Source organism: Oenanthe melanoleuca, chromosome 9, assembly GCF_029582105.1.
Source record: "Oenanthe melanoleuca isolate GR-GAL-2019-014 chromosome 9, OMel1.0, whole genome shotgun sequence".
Lineage (NCBI taxonomy): Eukaryota > Metazoa > Chordata > Aves > Passeriformes > Muscicapidae > Oenanthe > Oenanthe melanoleuca.
Window position 1 is genome coordinate 13,386,878 of NC_079343.1, and position 27,949 is coordinate 13,414,826.

A 27,949-nucleotide genomic window follows, 5' to 3' on the forward strand; every position below is an offset into this window, starting at 1 on the left:
TGCAGGGAGAGTCCGAGCAGGGCCCAGGCTCTGCTCCGAGGACCCAGCATGGCAGGGACTGACCCCAGGGAGTTCCACCTCGACAGGAGGAAAATCTTTCCTGCGAGCACTGGAACAGAGATCAGAGAGAGTGTGGAGTCTCTCACTGGGGGTATTGCAGATCTATCTGGACACAGTGCTGTGCCATGTGCTCCGAGATGACCCTGCTTGAATGCCAATGTAAACAGAACTGTAAAAGAATGACACATCCCAAAATACAACAGACCAGAAACCCCGGGTTTGAACAAAACCTGTACATTTCTATCAGGCTCAGGACAGAACTGTTTGGAAGCTGACAGCAGAAGCAGACGCTTGTGTGTGATTTCATCTTAATCAGAATTCCTTCATTCACCTCTTTCTTTATTGCCTCTATTTAAACTGATGCTCAGGAAAAGGCATCAAAACTCCCGGGGTGTTCCACGGGTGCAGCCCCGTTCTCCGCTGGGGAGTTCACCGAGCAGGCACAGCAGGTTCAGCGTCCAAGGCCAGCACGGACAGGGCTTGGAGCAGCCCTGGATGGAAGGAGCCGGTGCCCATGGCTTGGGACGGGCTTTAGGTCCATCCAACCCAACCCAGCCCAGCCCAGCCAGCGATCCCGTGACACCGCAGGATGCTGACACACAAAACGCCACTCCCTGCAAAGCTCTGATTGTTTTTACCCTGATCACAGAGCAGCGTGAGCCCGAACCCGCGCGGGGGAGCGGGGCCGTGCGCGGGGCTGTCCCCGCCGTGTCCCCGCCGCGTCCCGCCCCTGACCCCGCCGCTCCTCCCCTTCCGCCGGAGCGGCCGTGCCGCGGCTCCTCCTCCCGCGGGCGGCATTAGCTCATCGCGGCCGCGGCTCCTCGCGGCCCTTTCTTCGCGCTGCCCGCCGCCCCCATGGCCCTGTGCAACGGGGACACCAAGGTCAGTGCCGCGCCCGGGGGGCGCGGGGGTGCGGCTCGGCTCGGTTCGGTGCGGCTCGGCTCGGTGCTGCCCGCCCGGGCACATGGCGGGGCCCCGCGGCCCGGGAGGGGAACGGCACCGGGGGAAAACGGGGACCGCCCGCGCCGCAGCCGCAGCGCTAATTCCTTAATTAACTGATGAATTCCCCCGTGTGCGGCGCGCTGCCCGGCCTGCGCCCGCTGCCAGCCGGTTCGGCTCGGTTCGTGGGGCGGCACGGGCGGCGCTCCCCGCCAGCCCTGGCCCCGTGTCCCGCTGCGGCGACAGCGACACGGCGCGCACGTGTCCGTGTGGCACACGGGGCTCGGAGCGGCCCGTCTGCTTCGGGAACCCGCAGCTCTTTCTGATAATGCAGCTCCTCAGCCGAGCCCCGAGCCCTGCTGTAGCGGCATTAAACGCTTGCTCTGGTTTCTTTAGTTTGCCAAAACTGTGACTGTGCTCGGTTTTCAGTGCTCGCTCGGTCCCTCTGTAAGTTTTCTGACCCGCTGCTCCTTGGCCGTCTGCTCCTGGTGTTCCTCTCCTCCCTTGTTCTCGGCTCTTTATCTAGTTTGCAAGGAGCTCTGAAGGGTTTTTGAGTGCTCGGTTCGTCCTTGATCAAGTTTTCTGGTTGTTCCTGGCCGGGGCTGCTCCTGCGGGTCCCAGTTCTCCCTGCCAGTGGGGATGGGATGTGGAGCTCACGGCTCCTCCTGCACTACTGGGAGCAGGTTCTGCAGGGACCGGGTCCAGCATGAGACTCGTGTCTGTTAAAATCCCCTGATAGAATATCTGGGGGGCTCTTGTCTCGGTTTTGGGGATGGCCTGGGTTTGAGGGAGCTGCTTTCCTGTTATGTTTGGAAATATGAGTGAGCATTCTTAGACCTGCCGAATTTTAATACCACAGGGAAACAATTAAACTCTTGTAAAACCTGTGCAGGCTTGAAAGTGCGAGATCAAGGCTCCTGGTTTAGGCTTGTCCTGGGTTCCTGGTGTGGGTGAAAGCTCAGGGCTGAGGGCTCGGACAGAGGAGCTGCTGCCCCTTCCCAGTACTCCAGGATGGGACTGGTCTGTGTGGAAATGTGGTTTCTAAATCACATTAATGACCAACCTGCAAGCATGTGGGTGTGTGAAAAGCTGAAAGATCCCCTGATTCTGCACAAGTGGGCTGTTAGGAGCCTGCACACGCAGTTTAAGGCACTAGGCAGGTCGGTGAGGAACAGGATTTGTGGTGTCCTTGGCTGGTAGCCCAAGCCTGGTTCAGGTTCTCCTGCCTCAGCTCACTGGAGAACTCGGAATTGTTTGGTTTTGACACCAGAAGAGCAGCAGTGATGGAAGATTTGTGTCCCCCAGTGTTACCATGGCTGAACGAGGCTGACCCTCGGTGTGGCAGCACGGTGAGGTGACACACGGCTCAGGTGGGACCTTGGTGCCATGTCTCAGGTCCGTGGCATCCAGGGTGACCCGTGCTTTGAATTAGCTGAATAGGCACTTTCTTCTCTCGTGTGCACAAGTTTTGAGTCCTGTTTTTAGTCCTGCTCATGCTGCCTCTGCCCCAGTGCCTGGACTGCCTGGAACAGGTGTCAGAGCAGCTTCCACAGGAGTCTCAAAACCTGTGAGTTCTCCAGGTTTTTGTGAGATTAGACTAGAAGACAAGGAGCTTTGGTTCTCCCTGTACTGAGGGGAAAAAGAGCTTTCACTGGAGGCTGTTCAGCCCCCAGCAGGAAGAGGTGCTGGCTCCCTACACCCCATCCATCCCTGCAGGAGCTGTCTGGTGTCCTCTAAATCTCTCTGCTGGCACCCCTGTGGTGTACACAGCTCAGCATCCGTTCCTTTTTTGGATTTCATCAAATCAAGTTTCCCGTGGTAAATTTGGGGTTAAAACCCCTATCCTGTGATGACTTTTTTGCCTTTTTGCCTGTGGTTTATGATGGTGTATGTTGGGCTCTCTTAGTCCTGAACCCCCTCACTTGTCTGGTTATTTTGGAGGAGTCTGGATTGCTGTCCTGCTTCTGCTGGGGTCTGAGGGAGGTGCAGGTTCAGGACACAGACCTGCTGATGCTGCTTTAACAGTGCTTCTCAAGCTACTCCTGATGTAACTTCAGGCTCTTCCTGTTTTCACACTCCTGTCTCCCCCACAGATGTTGCTCGTGCCCCCATTAACCACACCTGCCTGCCCAAAACATCTGGGTAGGGCTCTGAAAGCCAGATTTATTTATTAACTATAGGTGTAGATGTTTGGCTGTCAGTCCAGCTGAGCTGACACCAACAGTAACTTGTGTTTAGTCTTTGTTTTTTTTGGTGAGAGGGCTGCAGAGCTGTGTCCCTAAATGTCACAACCTACTGCTCTGAAACAATTAAAACTGAAATTTTAAAAAAAAGCACTCCAAGGAATAGTGTTTTCCCCAAGATGAGCTCAGGAAGGAATAAGGATGTTGGTGTGTCTTGCAAGAAGTGCTAATTTAGAAATTGCCAGGTGAAAATGCCCAGAATCACTCTAAAAGTGATTCTGTCCCCTTCACTGGAAGGGAGGACAGTTCTGGTGGCTCTGCCTCACTGGGGGTGTGAAGGGGTCATTGCTGCTAAAGTCTGCTCTCCTCCAAAATGTGTACTTTTAGTTGTGTAACCCAGGACTAAAAGTCATTAAGAGCTCCCCATCAGGCAACTTGGCTGCCAGCTGCAGGACAAAAATTAAATATCTGATTTTAGCATGGATTTAGGCTTTTGAGGGATTTAGCACTATTTTTTTCTCCCATTTACGTTCTTTAATTAAGATAAAACCTCTTCCAGCTGGTGTGAACTTTGGAAGTTTCCCGTGTGCTTGCTGGGAGGTTGTGTCCCAGCAGGACAATGCTCTCAGGTGAGTTCCTGCCCCAGGTGGAAATGCTTGAGCAGCAGTGATGGGAACACAGGTTCTGCTGCCTGGTCCAAACCAGCAGAGCAACAACCTGCCCTCAGTAAAACTTGAAACGGAGCTCCAAGAAATTTGGAGGTAGCTTTGCCAAAGTAAAAACCTTCCCAGTTTGTCCTTCAGCAAGCTGCATTAGCAAGGAAACAGGGTAAGCTTTAAGTTAGGGGAAGAACATCCTAAGAGAATTCAATTCTTTAGGCAGCAGATTTTTGGTCTTGGAGCTGCTCTGATAAGGACACTTCCATGGAATAGCTGCTTCTTCTCACAATTTATTTTAATAAAAAAACTTGGCCTTGTGTTTTTTAGCACTCTTTCAGATTTAGCCAAAGTTGGCCAGGCAGTTCAGATGTGAGGGGCTCAAAGGGAGCCACTGCTTTGTTCTGAGGTGCAGTCTGCTCAAATGCTGCACTCAAAATGTGTTGGTTTGGGTTTTTTAAATCATTTAGCAGCGACATTTGTTCTCAATTTCCCCTTTTTATTCTCTCCAGGAGGTAATGTCAAGTGAAGTTCAGCATATGAGACAGCGTGACAGGGAAAAACATTTTTTTGTTTGATTTTTGTGCAGTTTTGCCTGAGAAAAAGGCCAGTGCTCATGGGCTGTGCTGGGCTTCATGTGGAACTGGAAAATGGAAAAAGATGGAGAGGCTGCAGATGGTGATCTGGGCATATGAGCTCTTGCTTGTGGAAAGCTCTGCCTTCATTAGATCATTAGCATTTTTCTTCCCTAATTTGTGCCTGTTTGGTTTGGGGGATGGGGATCTCGTGTCTGCTTGGGGTGGATGTTCTGTGCTGCTTCCAGCACCTTTATCTTGCCTGTGCCTCAACTGGTCCTTGTAATCATCACGATTTTTTTTTCTTCTTTCATTTTGAAATTTCTTGGCCGGTCTTTATCATCCTTATCATAAATTAGCATAGCTAATTAGCAAAGCCTTGCACATGTTAGCTGTTAAAGAGATCTGACTTAGTTAGTGGGTGACTGCAGGATCTCTGACATGGGGGTCGAGAATTCCCTGTGATCTCTGACATGGATCTGGGTGACTCCGTGGGATCCCTGACGCGGGTGCCGTGTATTCCCTGGGATCTCTGACATGGACATGGGTGACTCCATGGATCCCTGACATGGATGTGGGCGACTCCCAGGGATCTCTGACAGGGATATGGGTGACTCCCAGGGATCTCTGACATGGATATGGGTGACTCCATGGATCTCTGACATGGACATGGGCGACTCCCAGGGATCTCTGACATGGATCTGGGTGACTCCGTGGGATCCCTGACGCGGGTGCCGTGTATTCCCTGGGATCTCTGACATGGACATGGGTGACTCCATGGATCCCTGACATGGATGTGGGCGACTCCCAGGGATCCCTGACAGGGATATGGGTGACTCCCAGGGATCCCTGACAGGGATATGGGTGACTCCCTGGGATCCCTGACATGGACGTGGGTGACTCCCTGTGATCCCTGACATGGACGTGGGCGACTCCCTGGGATCTCTGACATGGACATGGGTGACTCCATGGATCTCTGACATGGATCTGGGTGACTCCGTGGGTCCCTGACACGGGTGCCGTGTATTCCCTGGGATCCCTGACACGGATGTGGGTGACTCCCTGGGATCCCTGACACGGATGTGGGTGACTCCCTGGGATCCCTGACACGGATGTGGGTGACTCCCTGGGATCCCTGACACGGATGTGGGTGACTCCCTGGGATCCCTGACACGGACATGGGTGACTCCCTGGGATCCCTGACACGGACGTGGGTGACTCCCTGGGATCTCTGACACGGACGTGGGTGACTCCCTGTGGTCCCTGACACGGATGTGGGTGACTCCCTGGGATCCCTGACACGGATGTGGGTGACTCCCTGGGATCCCTGACACGGATGTGGGCGACTCCCTGGGATCCCTGACACGGATATGGGTGACTCCATGGGTCCCTGACATGGATATGGGTGACTCCATGGATATGGGTGACTCCATAGGTCCCTGACATGGATATGGGTGACTCCATGGATATGGGTGACTCCATGGGTCCCTGACATGGATATGGGTGACTCCATGGGTATGTGTGACTCCCTGGATCCTTGACGCGGGTGCCGTGTATTCCCTGTGATCTCTGACATGGATGTGTGTGACTCCCTGGATCCCGGACGCGGGTGGTGGTGACTCCCTGGATCCCTGACGCGGTGCCGTGTATTCCCTGTGATCTCTGACATGGATGTGTGTGACTCCCTGGATCCCTGACGCGGTGCCGTGCCGTTGGCAGCCCGAGAACGCCGCGGCAGAGCTCAAGGATGGGCAGCACCACTACGAGGGCGCCGTGGTGATCCTGGACGCGGGCGCGCAGTACGGCAAGGTGATCGACCGGCGCGTGCGCGAGCTCTTCGTGCAGTCCGAGATCTTCCCGCTGGAGACGCCGGCCTTCGCCATCCGCGAGCAGGGATTCCGGTACGTCCCCTGCCCTGCCCTGCCCTGGCCTTTGGCTGCCTTTCCTTTTGCTTTAGAGCTGGGTACAAAGCACAAGGAGCTGAGGTTTTGTGTTTGGGCTCGGTTGGTGTTGCCGTGGAAGGATTACGGAGCGGTGGGAGAGCACAACAGGACACTCTCCTGCTTGGTGCAGGAAAGAGCAATTTATTGAAAGAAGCCATTGCCTTAAAGAAGGCAGTTCGTGCAAAACAAAATACAGACAGATCATTGGTCAGAGAGAGAGACACCTCTTGTGCCAGGCTTTCCCATGGACCTTGCAGGTGTTTATCTCTGTTTACAGTAAAGGAAGAGGCTCTAGCCTGGGAAAAATCCTGGCTGGAGCTGAGAAAGTTTCATGGCCTGAGAAAAATACTTAGAACTTGAGAAAAAGGTCTAGCTAAAATGTGCCTAGGCCTTCAGCAGTGTCCACAGGTTGGTCGTTAAATTTATCTAGAGTACAGAGAGTTTTGCAGTGCTTCTAGGTGCCAGCTAAAAGGGAGCAAAATGGAGCTGTATTTAACTTTGGCAAAGGTAAACAGTTAAATAAAGAGCTAACACTAATATTATTTATACTTTTGACTTAATAACTAAACACTTCTGACTTGCAGTGCAGCACTAACTGTCCAACCAAAAATTATTACTTGAAACTAGGAAGAAGAAGGAACAAGAAAAGGGAAAATAAATACCCTGAAGTCTACAAATCATCAAAGATTTGTACTTACTTGTCAGTTTAGTACAAATCCAGAAATACAGTGCACTGGGATTTTGGTTGTGCTCTGTAACAGATAAGACAGTGCTGCAGAAGTGCATTTTCCCAATCAATGCTAATTAGTGAAGCAGTAAATAGTTTGTGTTAATAGAGGTTTGCAGCAGGGAGAACTTCAGAAGAGATGAAAGTTCTTCAGAGTATTGGGATTAGACCTGTAGGACTTGTCCTGGCAAATAGCTGCTCTGTAAAACGTGGCAGAGCCTCTTCCTGCAGGTCACTGCTCAAGGCTGGGGTGGAGGTTCCAGGTCACCCAGGTTGGTCAGTAACTCTGTGTCCACAAACCTGTTTGTGTCCAGGGCTGGTCAGTCAACAAACCCAGCAGATCAGCAGCTGTGCTCACTGTGAACTGGAGTTTTGTGGTTTTCCTGCAGGGTTTTGGTGCATATTCCATGTCCTGGGAACAGTCAGGTCCCCATGTTTCATGGAATGGGCTGAGGAGCTGCACCTGGGGCTGTGCTGAGCTCTGAGATGGGCAGCAGGAGACAGTGTTCTGCTAAATCATATTTTTACATGTTGTGTGTAAAAAGCCAGCTCCTCAACATTCAGAACACTCTAGTGACAAGTGTCACCTAAATGTGCATGAACATGAGCATTTCCCACAAGGTCCTGGCTCTGGTTTAGTCTGGGCTCTGGCAGGAGTCCTGACCTCAGGGTATCAATGCACACATTTTCCCCTGGGTGTTTTTGTGCATCCTGTGCTGCTTCTGACTTCTCCAGCACAGCTGAGAAATGCAAGTCCTCCTCTCAGCCTCCACTCACTTTTTTTTACTTCAATACTTGGGCACACTGCAAACCTTTGTATTACATCAAATTTCAGTTGGTATGGAAAAAACCCAGGTTTTTAAGACTCTACTTTTTGACTAGAACAGTGTATCACTATTCTGATTTGCCATAAGAATGTTCCATCTATAGGTGTGACCGTATTCCTTTAATTCCTTCCTAGAACCCGAGGGAACAGCTGCAGCCTTGTCAGGGGAGGTTTGGGGTGGGTATCAGGGGAAGGTTCTTCCCCAGAGGATGGGCACAGCCTAGGGCTGCCAGAGCTCCAGGAACACGTTCTGTGATCCTAATTAATATTAAATAGCATTCTGTACATCTGGCACTTGAGCAAATGCTTCTGTGCATGGAGTTATTTGGAGCAGTGACACGGAGCATTCAGGTTGAGGAAATCCACCCTGTCTCCAGGCTGGCCAGAAATGCCTGTGCAAGAAGAGCAGGGAGGAGCTTTCAGGATGGTTCTGTGTAAAACTACAGCCACATCAGCTGTGCTGGTTCCAGAGCTGGCCTGGACATCCCAGCAGGCAGGGGAACAAATGCTGCCTGTTCCAGCTCCATCCCTCCTGGGCTGGAGGGGCTGCAGTGACCTTGGTCCTGTGGGCAGCACAGTGCCTGTTCCTGCTGCCCAGGGCCAGAAAAACTCTGCTTTGTCAGGAGAATTATTAGATACATTTAATCCCATTCATGCCACTTGTGTCTCATTTGGTTTTGCATTTCTGGCTCAGGAGGAGTTTGGTGTTCTCTGTGAAACAAACAGTTCTGAGTCCAAGGTCTGGTCCTGGGCTAAAGCCAGAAGTGTTGCCCAACTGGTGCTCCTGCAGTTCATGGTCTTGTAAATTGTTATGGTTTGCAAAAACCCTCTCTTCCCCTTTGAGATGGTTTAATATTCTTTTATAGTGTGAAGTATTAATTCCAAACTCTACGTGATCCCGTGTATTGTGCTTGTAATTCTCAACTTGTTGCTAATTCCATCTCTGCATAACCAGAATGGATGAAGGGACTTTTTTTCCCAGTAGATTTAGGAGTTAGGGAGTTGTTTTTTTGGCTGTGGGTCTCCTCCAGATGTCACAGACTTCATAAATTGTGTGTGTACATGTATATAAAAATAGATATCTTGGTGCTAATACTCTGCATTTGTCCCAGACATCCTGCTTCTCCTGTAGCTTATGATTGGCTATGAGGAATTTAAAATACAGGCACTTTTTATGAGGGTTTATATTTGACTTTGTTTGAACTGGGGAAATCTCTCTCTGAAAACCTGCTGGGTTTGACAGCAAAAATCAAGCTGCATGTTATGATGTCTGTGTTAAAATGTCTATTAGAAAGTATCAGCTCCAGGAGTGGTGTGAGACAGTGCCAGTGCTTAAAGTAAATAGATTTCAAAGTAAGCAGTGTGTTTGTATTAATGATTTGTTCATGTTGTGTCTGCAGAGCCATCATCATATCTGGAGGACCAAACTCTGTGTATGCAGAAGATGCACCATGGTTCGACCCAGCCATATTCACAATAGGAAAACCAGTGCTTGGGATCTGCTATGGCATGCAGGTGCTGTTGGGAGATAAAACTGAGTCCTTGGCCTTGGGGAACCTCTGCAGCAGCCAGTCCAGCTGTTAAATCTGCTTGTCCACACCAGCTGAGCTGAAGGGGCAGAGCTGGAGGAGCTGCTTTCCAAACAGAGGCAGTGCCACAGGAGCAGCCACTTGATAACCTGAGTTATCAACCTTTGTGTTCCTTTCTTGGCTCTGCCTTGTCTTGTCATGGTCTTGAACTGAAGGAGGGCAGATTTGGATTGGAGATTAGGGAGAAATTCCCCCTTGGGAGGTGGGGAGGTCCTGGATCCCTGGAAGTGCCCAGGGCCAGGTTGGACACTGGGGTTTGGATCAGCTTGGGACAGTGGGAGGTGTCCCTGCCATGGCAGGGGTGGCACTGGATGGACTGTAAGGTCCTTTCCAACCCAAACCAGTCTGGGATCAGTTGCATAAAAGGCTTTTCTTTGCTGCAGTGCTGTGGATTGAGTTCCACACTCCCTGTTTTTGTCAGAGTAAACACAGCCTGTCAGTCACTCATTAATTCTGCCCAGCTGGTGCTGAGAAGGGCACCTCTCCTGGAACAGAGTGGAGCAGTGTCTCAGGCATGGGCTGTTTCCAGCAAGCACTCCCTCACTAAAATGAAATAACCCTTCCTTACCTTTGGCTCACTGGTGATCCTGCAGGGATCTGGTAGATCTCAGCTGAGCAAAACAAACTTCAGGGAGACAAGGGCTGCTTTAGGTGCATGACTTCTGCCCGTGCATCCTGTTTTTCCCAGGGTTAGGCACAAAACAGAGCTAAGGGAATAGATTCAGGTTTTTGCTGTGGCCTCAGGCACTCAGCTGGTTTGCAGGGCAGCTCTTTCTGAGGGAAGGAGCTGCACACTATGGAATATAGATTATTGTGCAAATCTCTGCCTGTGGGGTTCTGCTCCCAGCTGTGCTGGCAGAGGGGAACAAGCCTGGTACAGAGCAGGGATTCATTCTGAAGGGAATTCTCTGGAGAACAGCAGGAATGTGGTGAGGTGCTGCCAGTCCTGGTGAGGGATGGAGTGGTGCAGGCTCTGAGGGGTTTTCTTGTGGTTTTCTCCTTCTGCTCTGCAGATGATGAACAAGGTGTTTGGAGGCACAGTGCACAAGAAGAGCGTTCGGGAGGATGGAGTGTTCAGCATCACCCTGGACAACACCTGCTCACTCTTCAGGTGCTCACACATTTCCACCTATCAGAGCAGTATCAGGCTGGGAAACTGTGTGAGAGGAAGGTTATTTTTAAAAAAAAGTGAAATTAGCTGTTAATTTCTAATAAAACTTTTGCAAGTGTGGTCACAAATAAGCAGGTTACTCATTGACACAAATACTTAGGGATAACTTTGCAATTGGCTCTAAAAAAGCAGGTTTATTTCCTGGGAATATTGTATAAACTCCTTATTTCAGAGTCTTCATTGAGACACTGAAGTGCACCATGATCTGAAAATATTTGAGTTAAGCTCTTGTTTCCTGCAGTGCACTGCTCTTGTATTTGTTGGTGTCCATCCAGCTTTGGAAAGGGGACAGAAAATCCAAACCCATTCCTCTTTTACCTTCCTTTAAAACTGCTCTGTGATGTTTTATAAAGCAGAATTAGATTTCTTGATAATGTTGTTGATGGCTTTCAAGTTCCTTGTAGAAAGTCTGACAGTTTACTCATCCCTGGTGATCCAGTTTTATTATCTTCCTTCTGTGGGGCTCCTGCAGAACTGTCTGATGTGCCCTAATTGTCCTGAAAACACAGAATTTTGAACAACAAAAATCCACTTTGTTGAAATAAAAAGCAAGACTGCCAGTATCCTGGTTAACTCCAGATGGCTCCCATGTCCAAGAAGGGACTTCAGGGTGTTTTAAAGGAGAAACCCACAAACCCTTCAGAATTCAGATCAGTTCCTCTTGCAGGAGGGCTCTGTTGGGCAGACTTGGACAGCCCCCAAGGGAGGCATCCCCAAGCTGCAGATGGATGTTGCTGGAGGGGAAATCCTGCAGACGTTTCCAGTGTCCTGGTCTGTGGAGATGTGCTTCTGTTGGAATCCCTCAGGGCATCTCTTGGAAAGGAAGGCAGTTAGGTCTTTGTTCTTTCTTGAATTGATTCTAGTTTTTAATCCTGGTTTAGGGGCCTTCAGAAGGAAGAGCTCGTGCTCCTCACTCATGGAGATAGTGTGGATAAAGTAGCTGATGGATTCAAAGTGGTGGCACAGTCTGGGAACATCATAGCAGGTATTTATTTTATCCTGAATTTGTCTTCTGGTAATGTTTGGTAAAGTAAAGAATTATGGCAGACAGGACTTAGAACCAAATGGGAACAGAGTAATAGCTCTTGTTATTTAATTGCCAAATAAATAAATTGTTTTTAACAGTTTCTGGTGTGTTTGTATGTCGAGCTGTCATGATAATCAAGAAATAGACTTTGAAAGGAATGCTCCTGATTTAAATGTGGTTGAAGTTAACATTAATTATGTAGTTTATATTATTTTAAAGCATGCATGTGTTGTTTGTCTTTAGAAATAAAACATCTGAGCCCTTAAGGCAGGGGAGAGGGAGACCTGTGCAGTGCCAGAGGGGTTTGGGTTGTGCTCTGTAACAGCACAAGCCAAGCACTGTTTAATTATTAAAGCTTTATTAACTTGTTACTGTATTTAATATTGCATGAATGTTCAACTGAGCAAGAGTAATGTAGGTGCTGAAAGCAGGGCTTGAACATCACACAGATTGTCACAGGAAATTGTGGCACCTTAGAATGTGGGGTTTGATTTGGAGTTACCAAATCCCAAAGAGCCACTTTGAGCCTGACTTGGTTGTGCCTTCAGTTCCAGCTTATTTATTTACTTTTGCTTTGCTGTGTGTACCAGGCATAGCAAATGAGTCTAAGAAGCTCTATGGAGCACAGTTCCACCCCGAGGTGAGCCTGACAGTGAACGGGAAGATGATCCTGAAGAATTTCCTGTACGACATCGCGGGCTGCAGCGGCACCTTCACCGTGCAGAACAGGGAGCTCCAGTGCATCCAGGACATCAAAGACAAAGTGGGCTCCTCCAAGGTCCTGGTGAGTGGGGCCAGAGCTCATCTGCAGAGCCACTGGCAGTGCAGATGGGGTAACTGCACCACTTAGTTAGTGGCTTGTCTTCTTTTTCTTCTATCTTCACTGAGAGTCAGGATTAAAAACACAAAGGAGATGAATTTTCTCATGTTTGGGCTTGGTTGTTTATTAAATCTTGTCTAAAGTACAGAGAGTTCTGCAGCACTTTTAGCTACCAGCTAAAAGTGAGCAAAATGGAGATGAATTTAGCTAGTTACAAGGTCTTTTAAAGCTAAACAGTCCAATAAAGAACTCAGACCTATATTATACTTTTGACCCAATAACCAAACTCCTGTGACCTGCAGTGCAGCACTAACTATCCAACCAAAAACTACTACCTGAAAGCATGAAGAAGACAGAAAGGAGACAACACCCAAAACCCTCTATCTTGTCTCATACTTATTACTATATTCTAAAACTTTCAAATTGCAAACTCTTCACCATATGAAATCATGCACTCCTATTTAACTACACACCTGTGACTTTAACTCCATCACTCCCCTTTCCCTGGTGGGTGCTACTGACCCTCTCTAGGGTGTTTTTTCCACTTTCCCCTTTCCTGACAGGCATTGCTGACCCACTGTGTGGTTCTTTCCCTTTTCCCTGGTGGGTGCTGTTGACCCTCTGTGGGATTTTTTCCCTTTTCCCCTTTCATGGCAGGTTTTGCTCAGTGGAAACATGGACTCCACAGTGTGCACATTTCCCCATGCCCAGCTGACCCTCTGTGGGGTTTTTTTCCCCTTTGCCTGGTGGGTGCTACTTGACCTACTGTGAGATTTTTTCCCTTTTTCCTTTTCCTGGCAGGTGCTGCTCACCCACTGTGAGGTTTTTTTTCCCCTTTTCCCTGGCAGTTGCTGCTCAGTGTGGGCATGGTCTCATGACGTGCACATATCCCCATGCCCAGCTGACCCTTTGTGTGGTTTTTTTTTCCCCTTTTTCCCCTTTCTGGCAGGTTCTGCTGAGTGGTGCTGTGGACTCCACAGTGTGCACATTTCCCCATGCCCAGCTGACCCTCTGTGTGTTTTTTCCCTTTTTACCTGTCAGGTTCTGCTCAGTGGTGGTGTGGACTCCACGGTGTGCACATTTCCCCACTCCCAGCTGACCCTTTGTGTGTTTTTTCCCTTTTTTCCTGTCAGGTTCTGCTCAGTGGTGGTGTGGACTCCAGTGTGCACATTTCCCCATGCCCAGCTGACTCTCTGTGGTTTTTTTCCCTTTTTTCCTGGCAGGTTCTGCTCAGTGGTGGTGTGGACTCCACGGTGTGCACATTTCCCCATGCCCAGCTGACCCTTTGTGTGTTTTTTCCCTTTTTTCCTGTCAGGTTTTGCTCAGTGGTGGTGTGGACTCCACGGTGTGCACGGCGCTGCTGAACCGCGCGCTGAACCGCGAGCAGGTCATGGCCGTGCACATCGACAACGGCTTCATGCGCAAGAGGGAGAGCCAGGCCGTGGAGGAGGCCCTCAAGAAGCTGGGCATCCAGGTGAAAGGTACCTCACTCCTGCTCAGTGCTCCTTGTGACACTGGTGTGCTGATGTTTGTGGTGGTTTTCCCACAGTCTGCCCTCAGGCCTGGTGGCTGTGGTGGTTTTCCCAAAATCCGCCCTCAGGGCTGATGGTTGTGGTAGTGTTTCCAAACTCTACCCTCAAGTCTGGTGGTTTTTCCAAACTACCCTCAAGTCTGGTGGTTTTTCCAAAATCTACCTTCAGGTCTGGTAGTTTTTCCAAAATCTACCTTCAGGTCTGGCAGTTTTCCCAAAATCTGCCCTCAGGTTTGGTGGTTGTGGTGGTTTTCCCAAAATCCACCCTCAGGTTTGGTGGTTGTGGTGGTTTTCCCAAAATCCACCCTCAGGGCTGGTGGTTGTGGTGGTTTTCCCAAAATCTGCCCTCAGGGCTGATGGTTGTGGTGGTTTTCCCAAAATCCACCCTCAGGCCTGGTGGTTTTCCCAAAATCTACCTTCAGGGCTTATGGTTGTGGTGGTTTTTCCAAAATCCGCCCTCAGGCCTGGTGGTTGTCATGGTTTTTTTCCAAAATCCGCCCTCAGGCCTGGTGGTTGTGGTGGTTTTCCCAAAATCCGCCCTCAGGCCTGGTGGTTGTCATGGTTTTTTCCCAAAATCCGCCCTCAGGCCTGGTGGTTGTGGTGGTTTTTTCCCAAAATCCGCCCTCAGGCCTGGTGGTTTTCCCAAAATCTACCTTCAGTGCTTATGGTTGTGGTGGTTTTCCCAAAATCTGCCCTCAGGGCTGATGGTTGTGGTGGTTTTCCCAAAATCCGCCCTCAGGCCTGGTGGTTGTGGTGGTTTTCCCAAAATCCGCCCTCAGGCCTGGTGGTTTTCCCAAAATCTACCTTCAGTGCTTATGGTTGTGGTGGTTTTCCCAAAATCTGCCCTCAGGGCTGATGGTTGTGGTGGTTTTCCCAAAATCCGCCCTCAGGCCTGGTGGTTGTGGTGGTTTTCCCAAAATTATTTTCAAGGCATTTGTTCCTGCTTTGAAAGGTGCATTTTAATGGTTTTGGAGTGACTTTTTGAGAGCAAGGTGTTGGTTGGTCAGAGGTTGGACTCAGTGATCTGGGAGGTCTTTTCCAGCCTTTCTGGTTCTGTGAAGGAATTAACTGAGAGAGCAGAAGGTGCCCAGACGTGGCTGATGAGAAGGCTCAGAGGGTTTTGTACCTCACGTATGAGGAGGTCAGAGAGCACCAAGTTTGTGCCAGCAGCAGGAGCTGCTCTGTGCTGCCTGCCTGGTGAATTCCTGAGCCCTAAATATGATAAATTCTGGGGCTCTGTGCCTTGTCCAGGGCTTCTCTGTGCTCTGCTCAGGCAGCGTGGCACTGGCTGGGCTGTAGTGTCCCCAGCTTCATTCTAAACACATTTTTCTACATTTATTTTTATTTTTTTTTTCCTTAGGTGGAAAATCCATGTCTTATTCTTGCACTCTGTGAAGCAATAAACCTGGGTTCTGGCAGGCAGCCAAATTGAGGGAATCCCTTTGCTGCAAATGCTCCTTCTGTAGGTCAGGGAGTTCAGTGCTGGTAAAAGATGCCAGAGAGCCTCCCAGCTGATCTCTGGGTTGGGAGCCTCTCTAAATTAAGAGCTATAATGTAGCATGAGTAAACACTGCATCATTTAATTTTGGTTGCAGAAAGGCCTCGGGGAAACACTGTCCTGTAAACTATTTAAAGCAAGTAAATAATAGGCTAAAGAGGGAAGCAAGAACTGGACTTGTATGTGGCTGCCTAATCTCACAATATGGAAGAAATAATAAGTTAATAAGAGAAATAAAAAGCTCTTGTTGAAATTAATTTTTGAGGTATTGAGCAGCCCTTTTCTGTGTAGTTAATAGTCAAAGGCAATTATTTTTAATTTTCATTGGGTCATTTTAAAGCAATAAAGTGAAACTTTAGTTTTGCAACCTGCTTGAAAATCTTTTTCTAAAAAAAAAACAAAAACTCTGTGATTTCCTGCAGTGGTGAATGCAGCCCATTCATTCTATAATGGCACAACAACTCTGCCCATCTCAGATGAGGACAGAACTCCACGTAAAAGAATTAGCAAGACCTTAAATATGACTACAAGTCCTGAAGAAAAGAGAAAAATTATTGGTGACACCTTTGTTAAGGTAATGTGTATTTGTTGTTGGGCTGAAGTGTTTAAATGCTGTGATTCCTGGGTACATCTTTTACTGTTTAATCAGTGGCACTGGTGCTTGGGTGACCCCAGAAGCCTTTGGGAAGTGACAGGGAGAATATTTAACGGATGTTCCTGTACTCTGGAGACATTTTTGCCATTTTCTTTTCAACAAAAGGGGGTTGCAGGAGTGTTTCAGCTAGTTTGCTGGTCATTTTGCAGCTCCCTGCCTTGGGTCAGACAATTCATTAATTCTTGAGAGCATTGACAGCCCCAGAAGCGCTGAAACTCTTCCTTTGTGTGCCCACCCTGCAGATCGCCAATGAGGTCATCGGGGAGATGAACCTGAAACCCGAGGAGGTTTTCCTGGCTCAGGGCACCCTCAGGCCTGACCTGATTGAGAGTGCTTCCCTGGTGGCCAGTGGCAAGGCTGAGGTGATCAAAACCCACCACAACGACACCGAGCTGATCCGCAAGCTGCGCGAGGAGGTAACGGTGCTGCTGCTGCCTCTGCCACAAACAGCCAGGAGCTGGTCTGCTGCCTCTGCCACAAACTGAGCACCCACAGCCAGAAACTGGTCTGCTGCCTCTGCCACAAACTGAGCACCCACAGCCAGAAACTCCTGCCACAAACTGAGCACCCACAGCCAGAAACTCCTGCCACAAACTGAGCACCCACAGCCAGAAACTCCTGCCACAAACTGAGCACCCACAGCCAGAAACTCCTGCCACAAACTGAGCACCCACAGCCAGAAACTCCTGCCACAAACTGAACACACACAGCCAGAAACTCCTGCCACAAACTGAGCACCCACAGCCAGAAACTCCTGCCACAAACTGAGCACACACAGCCCAAAACTGGTCTGCTGCCTCTGCCACAAACTGAGCACACACAGCCCAAAACTGGTCTGCTGCCTCTGCCACAAACTGAGCACACACAGCCAGAAACTCCTGCCACAAACTGAGCACACACAGCCAGAAACTCCTGCCACAAACTGAGCACACACAGCCAGAAACTCCTGCCACAAACTGAGCACACACAGCCCAAAACTGGTCTGCTGCCTCTGCCACAAACTGAGCACCCACAGCCAGAAACTCCTGCCACAAACTGAGCACCCACAGCCAGAAACTCCTGCCACAAACTGAGCACCCACAGCCAGAAACTGGTCTGCTGCCTCTGCCACAAACTGAGCACCCACAGCCAAAAACTGGTCTGCTGCCTCTGCCACAAACTGAGCACCCACAGCCAGAAACTCCTGCCACAAACTGAGCACCCACAGCCAGAAACTCCTGCCACAAACTGAGCACACACAGCCAGAAACTCCGCTGCTGCCTCTGCCACAAACTGAGCACCCACAGCCAAAAATTCCTTTGCCACAAACTGAGCACACAGCCAGAAACTCCTCTGCCACAAACTGAGCACCCACAGCCAAAAACTCTCTGCTGCTGTGGCTGTCAGTGACAGGACCCTGCTGTGCCCCTGAGAGCCTGCTCCAATCTGTAATTCATTGCATTTCTTTTGTTGCCAAGGGTCTGTTTATCCAAAGTCCAGAAAAGCTTTTCCAGCACCTTTCTGTGCACAGCTCTTTAGTGTTAGCATGTGCAGCAAAGTTTGGTTTGATTTTTCTGGCATTGGAATGGTGATTTCTGTGACTCTTATATTCTAAGAAAGCACAGCACAGGAGAGACCTCCCCCAGCAGTCTGGTGGAAGGTGCTCAGTTGCCACCATCTCTGAGAACTAACAGTCCCCATTTCTAATATTGATCCCTGCACAAAGTGTTTTGGGGCTGGTTTGAACATGCAGCAGAGACAAGAAAGGTCTGAATTCATGCAGGCAGGGCCAGCTTGGCCTTACAGCTCTGTCTGGAGCCACAGGTTCTTCTGGCACAAGCTGGGACTTCCTGGTCTCACCCTCTGTCCTGCAGCTGCTCTACAAAGCCCACATTCACATGGAATTTCTTTCCAGTGTTTATGGAATCATTGGCACTGATGCTGTGAGGTCAGGCCAGTTTGGGTGCCAAACATTTGAGGCTTTTTGTTTGGATATGTGAGCTGGAGTGTAAAATGCTTTTTTTTTTAATATTTTCTTTTTAGGGTAAAGTAATAGAACCACTGAAAGACTTTCACAAAGATGAAGTAAGAGTGCTGGGAAGAGAGCTTGGTCTTCCTGAAGAGCTGGTTTCCAGGCATCCCTTCCCAGGTATGGAGCTGGTAGATCACAACAGTGTTCTTCAGCAGATCCAGAATAACTGCAGTATAAAACTGATCTTTAAACACAGAAAAAAAGTCCATTTAGCTTGTCACTTAACTACAATCTTTCAGGAAAAGATGACTTGAGAGCAGCTTGATAAATGCACACAATGTTTTATAATTGAGCCTTTGTTTGGCTCTGGTGGGAGAAGCCAAAGGAGGAGTTCTCAGTAGGTGCAGTGAGCTCTGCCTGAGCTGCCACGTGGCTCTGACCTGGAATAATGGCCTGGCTCTGCCTTTCCAGGGGGCATTGGCTGCCTTGAAAGTAAGTGCTCAGCATTTCCAACACGAGTTCTCCACTAGACAACAGCAAAGTCAATAATTGTGGGTTGGTTTATCTTTGTCCTGAAGGGTGTTAGGGCAACTAAAGCTTAGGCATAGTGGCAGAATACACAGTACTCAAAGACTGACTCTCTGTTCCACATTTTCAGGTGAAAACCACTTTCCTGTTACTTGGTGCAATCTTTTTTCAACGTTGCTTTGCAGGTCCTGGCCTAGCAATCAGAGTGATCTGTGCTGAGGAACCTTATGTGTGCAAAGACTTCCCAGAAACCAACAACATCTTGAAAATAGTGGCAGATTTTTCTGCAAGCGTGAAGAAGGTAAGGAAATCCTGAATTTTAATTTTGAGTGGTGGTTCTGTAGTGACCTGCAGTGAGGTTTAGTCTGCTAAAAGGTTAAAAGGATTGGTTTGTGGTCCTCAAGGAGTGCTGCCTCCAAGTACAGCTCAGCTGAAGCTGTTCAGTGGAATTTTTAGTGCTGGGACTGGTGCAAGTGTTGAACCATTTCTGGAAAATGGAACTTTATTTACCTTTCAAACAGTAAACAAATTCTGTTGTAGTTAAACTTTGTGCAGATGAGTTCACATAGTGTCAGGAAAAGATCTTCCTTCCCTGGAAGAGTTGCACACTCTAGGTTTGCACACCCCAGAAATCACTGGGTGTGTAAATGCAAGTGCAGGAGCTGGTGCTGGCCAGGTGCCCTGATCCCAAACCTGCAATTCTGAGTGGGTGATGTTTGACTTCCCCATCTCCTGACTGTGCTGACCTTTGTGGTGCCTGTCAGTCACAGGGGTCTGCTCTGAGGTGTGAGTTCAAAACAACTTCCAGAACCTTTTTGGTAAATCCTGAAGGGCAGGGATTTCAGCCTGCTTTCCTTTAGAAGTTAAGGAATTCTGGTGCCATAAAACTGAAAAGTGCAGCTTTGTGAAGGAGAAAATGAGCACAGGAAAAGAGCTTCCCCTATGGCCTTGGACAGCTTCAGCTTAAAATGCAGTGTGATCCCAGAAAAGTGCTTTTGCTGATGTTTAATTGTCAGATGAGAGGTATTTTTTAAATAGTTCCAAGGGGTAAATGTAGACTAAGCAAACAGCTACTTAAATAACAATTTAACAATTTTATTTGTGCTGTGCAAGCTGTGTTTGGGGGCTGGGAGCTTTATTTAATTCCAGTTTATTTTCTGCATCCTTGGCCAGCCTCACACGTTGCTGCAGAGGGTGAAGGCGTGCACGAGTGAGGAGGACCAGGAGAAGCTGATGCAGATCACAAGCCTACATTCACTGAATGCCTTCTTGCTACCCATCAAAACTGTGGGAGTGCAGGTACAGGCCTGTATTGTGTTTTATTTTCTTTTTCTGCCAGGGTGGGGATTGAATGCTCCAGATGGTATTTCTTGTTTGGACTCAGATGTTTATTAATTTTTGTCTATATTACAGTGAGTTCTACAGCACTTCAAACTAAAAAACTAAAACTAGAGACCTCTCTCTCTCTCTACAAGGCCTTTTAGGGGCAAACTGTCCCTGTTAAGAAAAGCCACCAAAATTATTTTTACTTTTAACCCAATAACTAACCACCTGTCCATTCTGCCCACAATGCAGAATTTTCTACCCAATCACACAATATCACCTAAACCCTGTGAAGAAGGACAAGCCTCCACCCTAAAACCTCCATCTTGCTTTCTGTATATGAGTCTGAATATTTCTGTCATCTCACTCTGTATTTTCTCACCTACTCAGTCTCTCACTGGTGTCATCAGCTCATTGTCTGCTGAATGTTGGCCCAGACTGTGGTGCTGTCACCTGCAGGATGGGCAGGAAGGGGTGTGAGTGGCTGTGGCAGCAGAGCTCACTCTCAGTGAGGTTATTCCTGCCCCCAGGGTGACTGTCGCTCCTACAGCTACGTCTGTGGCATCTCCAGTAAAGATGCTCCCCACTGGGAGTCCCTGATGTTCCTTGCCAGGCTCATACCACGCATGTGCCACAACATCAACAGGTGAGCATTGACCTGCCTTTGTTTTTAATTGTACAGTTCATATATGGAAGTTTAGTAGGTGCAAACATTTCCCTGTTTAATCTGGGGTGTCATGTTTTTGTATGTTGGACAGGTGTATCATGCAGAGGTCACAAACACACAATAAATCAAAATATGGGTTTATTTCCAGCTTGAAAATAAATTGCTGGCCTATATCCTTGGATTAGGCAGCATCCACTATAATTTATGCAAATCTCTTCTGAAGGCTCCAGCCTGGTGCTGAGCTGTGATGTGCTGCAGTTTGGTTTGCCTTTGTGTCAGGAGGGGATTTGTGTCTGGCTGTCAGTTCTGGTGGCACAGGGAGGGCTCCAGAGCTGAGCAGTTTGATCTTAATTGAGCTCTCTGAGGATACATTTTCTACCTACCCTAGTCCATAACTTTTCCAACAGCTGAAGGTGCTTAGACACAAAATCAGCTCTGGGGAATTATACCATCCTTGCCTGGCTGTGGGATTTCTGCCAGAACTGCTTAGAATTGCTTATAGCAAAACTTCATCTTCTCACATAAGTGACACCTCCTGACAGAGCTTTTACTCTGGAAGGTGAGACCTGGAATTGCAAGGTACCTGTTTAAATTAAGTGCAGAGGGGACACAAGAAGGCATAAATCAGGATTGCCTGTGCAGTTCTGGAGTGTGGAAAAAATGAAAATAAAAGCCAGTTTCTGGCTTTAGAGCACTGCTGATTTCTTGAAGCTCTGCTGGGTTTAATGCTGCCCTCCTGAACATCCCACAGGAGCATCCCACAGCTCTGGGAGCTCTACTGTCCCTGCAGGCTCTGCTGCTGTTCCAGGGACACTGAGGAGGGCACTGGCACAGCTGATCTCCTGCCCAGCTGTGCTCACAGACTTTGTGTTCCAAACAAATCCCCACAGCACAAACTGGCATGTCTGTGCTTCGGATTTTAGACAAGGACTCCTGGTTTGTGGCTGCAGCCTCAGAGCTGCTGTGAGCACCTCGTGGTGAATCCAGGCACGAGGCCACTCAGACTCTGCTGCTTGTTCTGCAGCAGCTGAAACTCAAGGAATGAGATTAAAAACATGAATTTGATGTGACTGCTTGGAATTCAGAAGATGTTTTGTTGCAGATGTACTTCTGTAGATTTATAAATTGCAATTAATGCCCTGTGCTGAAAATCCTTTGTTAATAATAAGGAGCAGCATTTAATGGAGGTATGGGTGGTTTATGGTTAAAAATTGTAAGCAAAATAAAACACCATGCTGTGCCTAGCTGTGTTTTCTCCCTGAGGCACTGCAGAAGCAGGCTGGGTCAGTCTGGTTTATTCTTGTTGCAGAGTGGTGTACGTGTTTGGCCCCCCTGTCAAGGAGCCCCCCACAGATGTCACCCCCACCTTCCTGACCACAGGAGTCCTCAGCACTTTACGTCAAGCTGACTTTGAGGCTCACACCATTCTCAGGGAGTCTGGTAGGTGCTCCTTCTCCTCCTCCCAGGGGTCAGACCTGTGTTTCCAGATCCCTGCAAACCCAGTGGGTGCAATCAGAGTGGTGCTGTCAAAACCTGCAGGCAAATATCTCCAGAAAAGTGATCAGTTAGTGGAATGACCATGAAAAGCTGATAGCTAAAGGCCAGGAATTAATTTCAGGGGATTTGGGAGACTGATTTGTTTCTAACACATCACAAAGCTCAAAGCTGTGATGCTCCACTGTCAGGCAACTCAGTCACCCAAATCCCTTCTCCTTGCTGATCTCAGTGTTCAGCTGAGGTGAAGAAACTTGACACAGTTTTTAAATGCTGCTTCTGGGGAAAGCCAGGTTCCTCATGGGGGTGATGCTCACAGCCTGTGGTGGTTTCAGATTTCTTAACTTGAAGTCAAAGCTGCAACCCCAGCCCTGCAGAGTCCCCTGGATGTGGTGCACAGGCTCTGCCTGGGAATAAATAGTTCTGAGGTTCAGCCTCTTTAGTTTTTTACTTAATTACCTTTGGAGATGTGATCTGTGTGGGAAGCACTGCATCAGCCCTGCCTGTATTTGGTATAAATCAAGTTACAAGGGATCCCTCCCTTTGAGGATCCATGCTCAGTTTGCATAGGAGCAGAGTTTGTACAGAATTAACCTCAGAAGGCTGAGATAACACTGTTGGCTGTGTTGGTAAAGCTGTAGCTGTGTCTCGCTAACTTTTGGTGACACTTGGCTTTGTGTGAATGAATTGCTCCTAAAAATAAGCCTGGAGTTGTGGTTTAGTGTAAAAACCTCCCTGTGCAGCAGCTCAGGCCAGGGCTGGCAGAGGGAGAGAGCCTGAGCAGTGTGAGCTCCACACCTTTAACTCATTGCAGCAGGGAAATTGGGGAGCTGGGCACTGCCTTTCAGAAGGAGGGGTTGCAAAATCAGTGAAATGTGATTGTCTGGAGTTGCCTGCCCACCACCAGCCAGGGGTACTGGAGAGCTTTCTCCTGAGTGTTGCAAAGAAGGTTTATTTGGGAGCATCTCTTTATTTGGTTTGATATGGGGACTGATAAAACCCCATGATTTTATGTTATTTGGGAAGGGAAGTGGCTCTTCAGCTGATGCACTGTGAATTACAGGGATTACAGAGATTAGCTGGGACTTTTCTGCTTGCCTGCAAAGGCTGAGGATCATCTCAAGTGGCAATTTATAGAATCTCAGAATGGCTTGGGTTGGAAGGGACATTATCATCTGTTCCAGTCCCTGGGGACACTTTCCACTTATCCCAGGCTGCTCTAAGCCCTGTCCAGCCTGGCCTGGGGTGCTCCCAGGGATCCAGGGGCAGGCACAGCTGCTCTGGGATCCTGTGCCAGTGCATTCCCAGTGCTCCCAGTGCTGGTTTGCAGCTGCACCACCGCTGTGGCAGCAGAGGGAGCAGATCCCACAGGATGTGGGAGCAGCTGCTGCTTTGGGGCTGGCAGCAGAGGTGGGAGCTGTGCAGAACTCGTGCCTCCCTTGCCTGTAAAGCCAGCTAACAGCCCTGTGTGTGCTGCAGGCTATGCTGGGAAGATCAGCCAGATGCCAATCATCCTGACCCCGCTGCACTTCGACCGGGACCCCCTGCAGAAGCAGCCCTCGTGCCAGAGGTCCGTGGTCATCAGGCCCTTCATCACCAGCGACTTCATGACGGGCGTGGCGGCCACGCCGGGCAGCGAGGTGCCCGAGGAGGTCAGGGCTCTGGAACTGAAATACTGCACAGCACTGGGAGCTCTGCGCTCAGCTGTGCCTTGGCTCAGTCTCTTTTGCCTTCTCTCAGAGGCAGGGTTAACAAAAACACCGTGGAAATGGATTTCTCCTGTTAGGGTTTGGTTGTTTGTTAAATCTTAGCTAAAGTACAGAGTGTTTAACAGCACTTCCAGCCACCTGCTAGAAGCAAGGGAAAAACGGAGCAAGTCCAGCTGCTGCAAGGTCTCCTAAAGCTGAACAGTCCAATAGAGAATTAACACTTATATTATTTATACTTTTAACCTAATAACTAAATTCCCATGACCTTTAGTATGACTGACTGTCCAACCAGAAACTACTGCCTGAAATCATGAAGAAGAAGGAACATGAACACCCATATACTCTATATTGTCCCATACCTATTACTATTCTTTAAAACCCTCAAATTTAAACCTTTCACCATATGAAAGCACCTCTATTTCGCTACACACCAGTGATTTTCACTCAAATTTGGAAGCCTCCTCCAAGGCTCCAGGTTAAAAGCAGTGTTCTCCTGGGGGTCAGTGCCAGGCAGCACAGAAAGCTCAAAAACCCCAGGTTTCTGGGATCCTACAAATACTATAAAATATATATAATAAATACTATAAATACTATCAAACTCTCATTTAAATTTAAAATAAATACCATCCCTACAACAATTAAGTCCATTACAACAACTCAATTAACTATAAGCCCTCAAACCCAATCCACACCACCCAATATAAATTAAAAAAACTAAATATAAATAAATATAAAATACAAATATATTTATATAAATATATAAAATAAGAAATATAAATAAACTATCTCTAAAGTCAATCCATATATAATTAAAAATACAAACTACCAATGATTATTATTTAATCCAAAGTAATCTCTCAAACATATTAAATTACTAATACAAATTAGTATCTCAACAGTTCAACCAATCTATGCTTCTTTCCTAAATATATCCTTTAAAAAAATAAATGATGTAACTACAAAAACAAACACGCTTCAAAAATAATAAAAAATCTTACTAAAATATTAAAAACAGGACTGGAGGTTTTAAATTAATTCAAAAATATTAATAAATAAACTGACTGCAACAACTAATAATTTAACAAAACTAAAGCCCTGCAATTATCCTTCTATCCATCCTGGCCTCATCTCTGCTCCCCCTCACTGCCTTCATTTTGGTTTTCTTGCCTTTTTTTTCCTCTTTTATAAATAATCATTAGAAAGAATATCGTGGTGTTTTTGGAAAAAAAAGAAAAAAAAGAAAAAGCTCTACAAAATGAGGGGCTGGCAGATGGGTATGATAGACTTGAAGGATTTCCAGCAGAGCTGAGCCAATTAAAGAAGAAAGAATAACCCAGCCATTCCTGGGATTTGGAATTAATTTCGGCATCAGTAATTGGAAATTTCCTGGCATTAGGAATTGCCTTTGTTTGGCACTTCTGCTTTTACTGGGACTTGCAGTTTAACATCTCAGTGTCCTGTTTGCTTTTTAGGTCACTTAAAGGGCTCAGGAGTCAGGTTCAAGCTTTTTTTTTTTTTTTTTGAATGGGAAACTTTATCCATGTCCAGTCAAGTACTTTGTCCCTCTGGGAATGCACTGTAGGAATAGAATTGGCCTTTTATTTTAAACACACTTTAGGAGCATTGCTTAGTAATTGTATTTAGCTGAAGTCCTCTAGTTTAAGGCAGCCTATCCATGAAAAGAACAATTCAGGTTGCCATGTGAACTATCCCATTGTATAAAATAAGGATTCATTTGACCTCAGTGTTTGTGTTTGAAAACAACCAAACACCACAAAACTCGCCCCCAAACAAAAACCCTGCATTCCTCAAAATGAAAAATGGTCATTTTAAGGCTAGGTGGTAGTGTGGTGACTAAATAATATAGAGGTTACAGAGAATAACTATATTTATGGGGGAAATAACTGTGTTTTTCTGTACAGAGCAATGCACTGTTAATTTGTGCTTTCACCATAAACAGTGTGTCCTGTAAGTGCTGTTGGGAACTGGGGGGGTTTTAAGGAAGCTGAGGACCATCAAACTCTGCCCTGGAATATTCCTGTGACATGGGTTACTTGTGAGCCCTGAGGATGGCTCTGATGGAGACCAGGGCTTTTCTTGCAGCTGGTTTGATTTTGTGCCTGGTGACAATGTGCTGCTAGCAGCAGGCTGTTCCCTGTGTCCAGAGCAGTTTGCCCTCAAGCTTTTCTGGGTGGTTTTTCAGGTCTGTTTCACACAGAGTTTTTCTGACATTCTGTTTCCCCTGCACCACAGGTTGTGCTGAAGATGGTGGCAGAGATCAAGAAGATCCCAGGCATCTCTCGGGTGATGTACGACTTGACATCAAAGCCCCCAGGAACCACGGAGTGGGAGTAACAAACTGGTCCCATCCAAGTACTGTGTGCAGTACCATATCAGAAACCATTCCCAGTGTTGACATGCAGTACTGTGAAAGAGTGACTGGAGCTGCTAATGGCATCAGATTCCTCTCCTGGAGCACATCCTGCAGTTGAGAGCTGTGCTGGGGATGGGAGCGGCGTGGGGCTGAGGACTGTACGGGTAAATGACGGTGGCACTGCTGCCAGGCCAGGCCCCTCTGCTTTGCCTTTGTCCCCCAGTTCCCCCCATCTTCTGTTACCTGTCATTTGGGTGTCTCTTTGTTTTTGTACACTGTGGAAAAAGAGACAGTTTATTTACTTCTACCAAAAGCATTGTTACAGCCCAACCATGTAAGAGGAGTTAATTCTTTGTGACCAACTGCTTTGGGACGGGTTTATTATGAATAAATATTTTGCCAAATGGAGTAGTGGGTACTGTTGAGTCGTGGAGTGGCTGTGTATGTTCTGTCCCCTTGTCCTGTGCTCTGCAGTGAGGGTGAGCAGTGCTGACCTTTCCTGGCACTGCTGTGTCCCTGTGTCTGTCCCTGCTGGGGCACAGCAGAGCCCCCAGCTCCTGCCCGTGCCTGGGAGTGCTCTGGGATGGCAGAAGGGCAAGCCTGGCATGCAGCAGAGCTCCTGGCTCTGTGCCCCCTGTGTGCCCCCAGCACTGCCCCTGTGCTTCCCTTGTACTTGAGCACAGTTGATTTTCCACACGTTTGCTCTGATGGGTTTTTGGGGTGTGTTGTGCTTAGCTCCATCTGTAAGATCATTCTAGGTGTTGGTGTGGAGTCCTGGCTCGGGGTGAGCTCCCCCCTGGAGCCCCTCCTGTCACTCGTGTTCTGCTGTTGGTAGTGAAGCAATAATTGGGGATGGTTTCTGGGCAGGAGCTCTCTGATGTTCTGAGGCAAAGCCATTTCCATCCACCTGAGACTGGATTCCCACCTGAGCAGGTTGTGGGTGCTGCTGGGTTACCCCCACTGGGGCACCTGGAACGTGGTCCAGGCTCTTCCCTCTCAGCCCTGGTTTTTCAGTTTAGGCAGCTGTGTTTTGTTCAGCTGTGAGATCACTCTGGTATTATGGGGTGAAATACTTGCTTTAAGCTGTTCAGTGACATGGAGTGTTTCATGGCTGTAGCTCCTCTCTGCCCTTGCCTGGATTTGTGAACTGGAATAATACTGAAAGTGTTTGTTCTATATTTCTGCTCACACGTTTTCCTGTTCTTACATTCCCTGCCCACACATTATGGAAATGGGGTGTGGAAATTTCTGCTCCTAGGAAATGGCCAACTGGTGTAAATGTATTTTTTTTGCCTGTGTCACTGAGGGGTTTTGCACCAGGGGGAGGAGGTGGATGTCCCAGCCGTGCTCCCAGGGCTGCTGGGGACACGGGGGTGCAGGAATTGGGGCTGGGGGCTCTGCCTCCCCTCCAGCTGCTCCAGGAGAGCTCTGATGTGGGCAAATCCAGCTGAGCTGATAACTCAGTCAGCTCCTTTTCAAAAGGGGGTGGTGATTTGCACCCACACCTGTCATACCCTCTCTGAGCTCCAGTGCTGGCAGTGATGATCGATTCCTTTGCTGCAGGATGGGGACCTGTGCTTGTTAGACCCTGTCAGTGGGTGTTTGCTGACCTCAAAGAGAGCTCCCCAGTGAAGTTCCAGGTTGTTTAGGTGTGGTCAGGAAGGGCTGAGGGCACTGCTGTCCTTTCTGGGTGGTATCTCAGA

General features: G+C 48.2%; 1 protein-coding gene across 1 annotated transcript; it reads left to right on the forward strand.

Annotated features, from left to right (window-relative positions):
- The first annotated feature begins 691 nt into the window (after positions 1-691).
- Positions 692-26,654, forward strand: GMPS (guanine monophosphate synthase). The gene is made up of 16 exons (XM_056498512.1): positions 692-942; positions 6,133-6,314; positions 9,310-9,424; positions 10,512-10,609; positions 11,551-11,654; positions 12,287-12,480; positions 13,832-13,997; positions 15,968-16,119; positions 16,443-16,616; positions 18,223-18,328; positions 18,865-18,980; positions 19,853-19,978; positions 20,533-20,648; positions 21,979-22,109; positions 23,643-23,815; positions 26,126-26,654. The coding sequence occupies exons 1-16, from the start codon at positions 916-918 to the stop codon at positions 26,225-26,227; spliced, it is 2,082 nt and encodes a 693-aa protein (XP_056354487.1). The 5' UTR covers positions 692-915; the 3' UTR covers positions 26,228-26,654.
- The last annotated feature ends 1,295 nt before the right edge of the window (positions 26,655-27,949 follow it).

Excerpts from the sequence above, each read along its gene's own strand:
- GMPS (XM_056498512.1), top strand. The coding sequence starts at position 916 with ATGGCCCTGTGCAACGGGGACACCAAG. Across the intron at positions 12,481-13,831 it reads TGGGCTCCTCCAAGGTCCTG|GTTTTGCTCAGTGGTGGTGT; the intron begins GTGAGTGGGGCC and ends TTTTCCTGTCAG. Across the intron at positions 16,120-16,442 it reads TTGGTGACACCTTTGTTAAG|ATCGCCAATGAGGTCATCGG; the intron begins GTAATGTGTATT and ends CCCACCCTGCAG.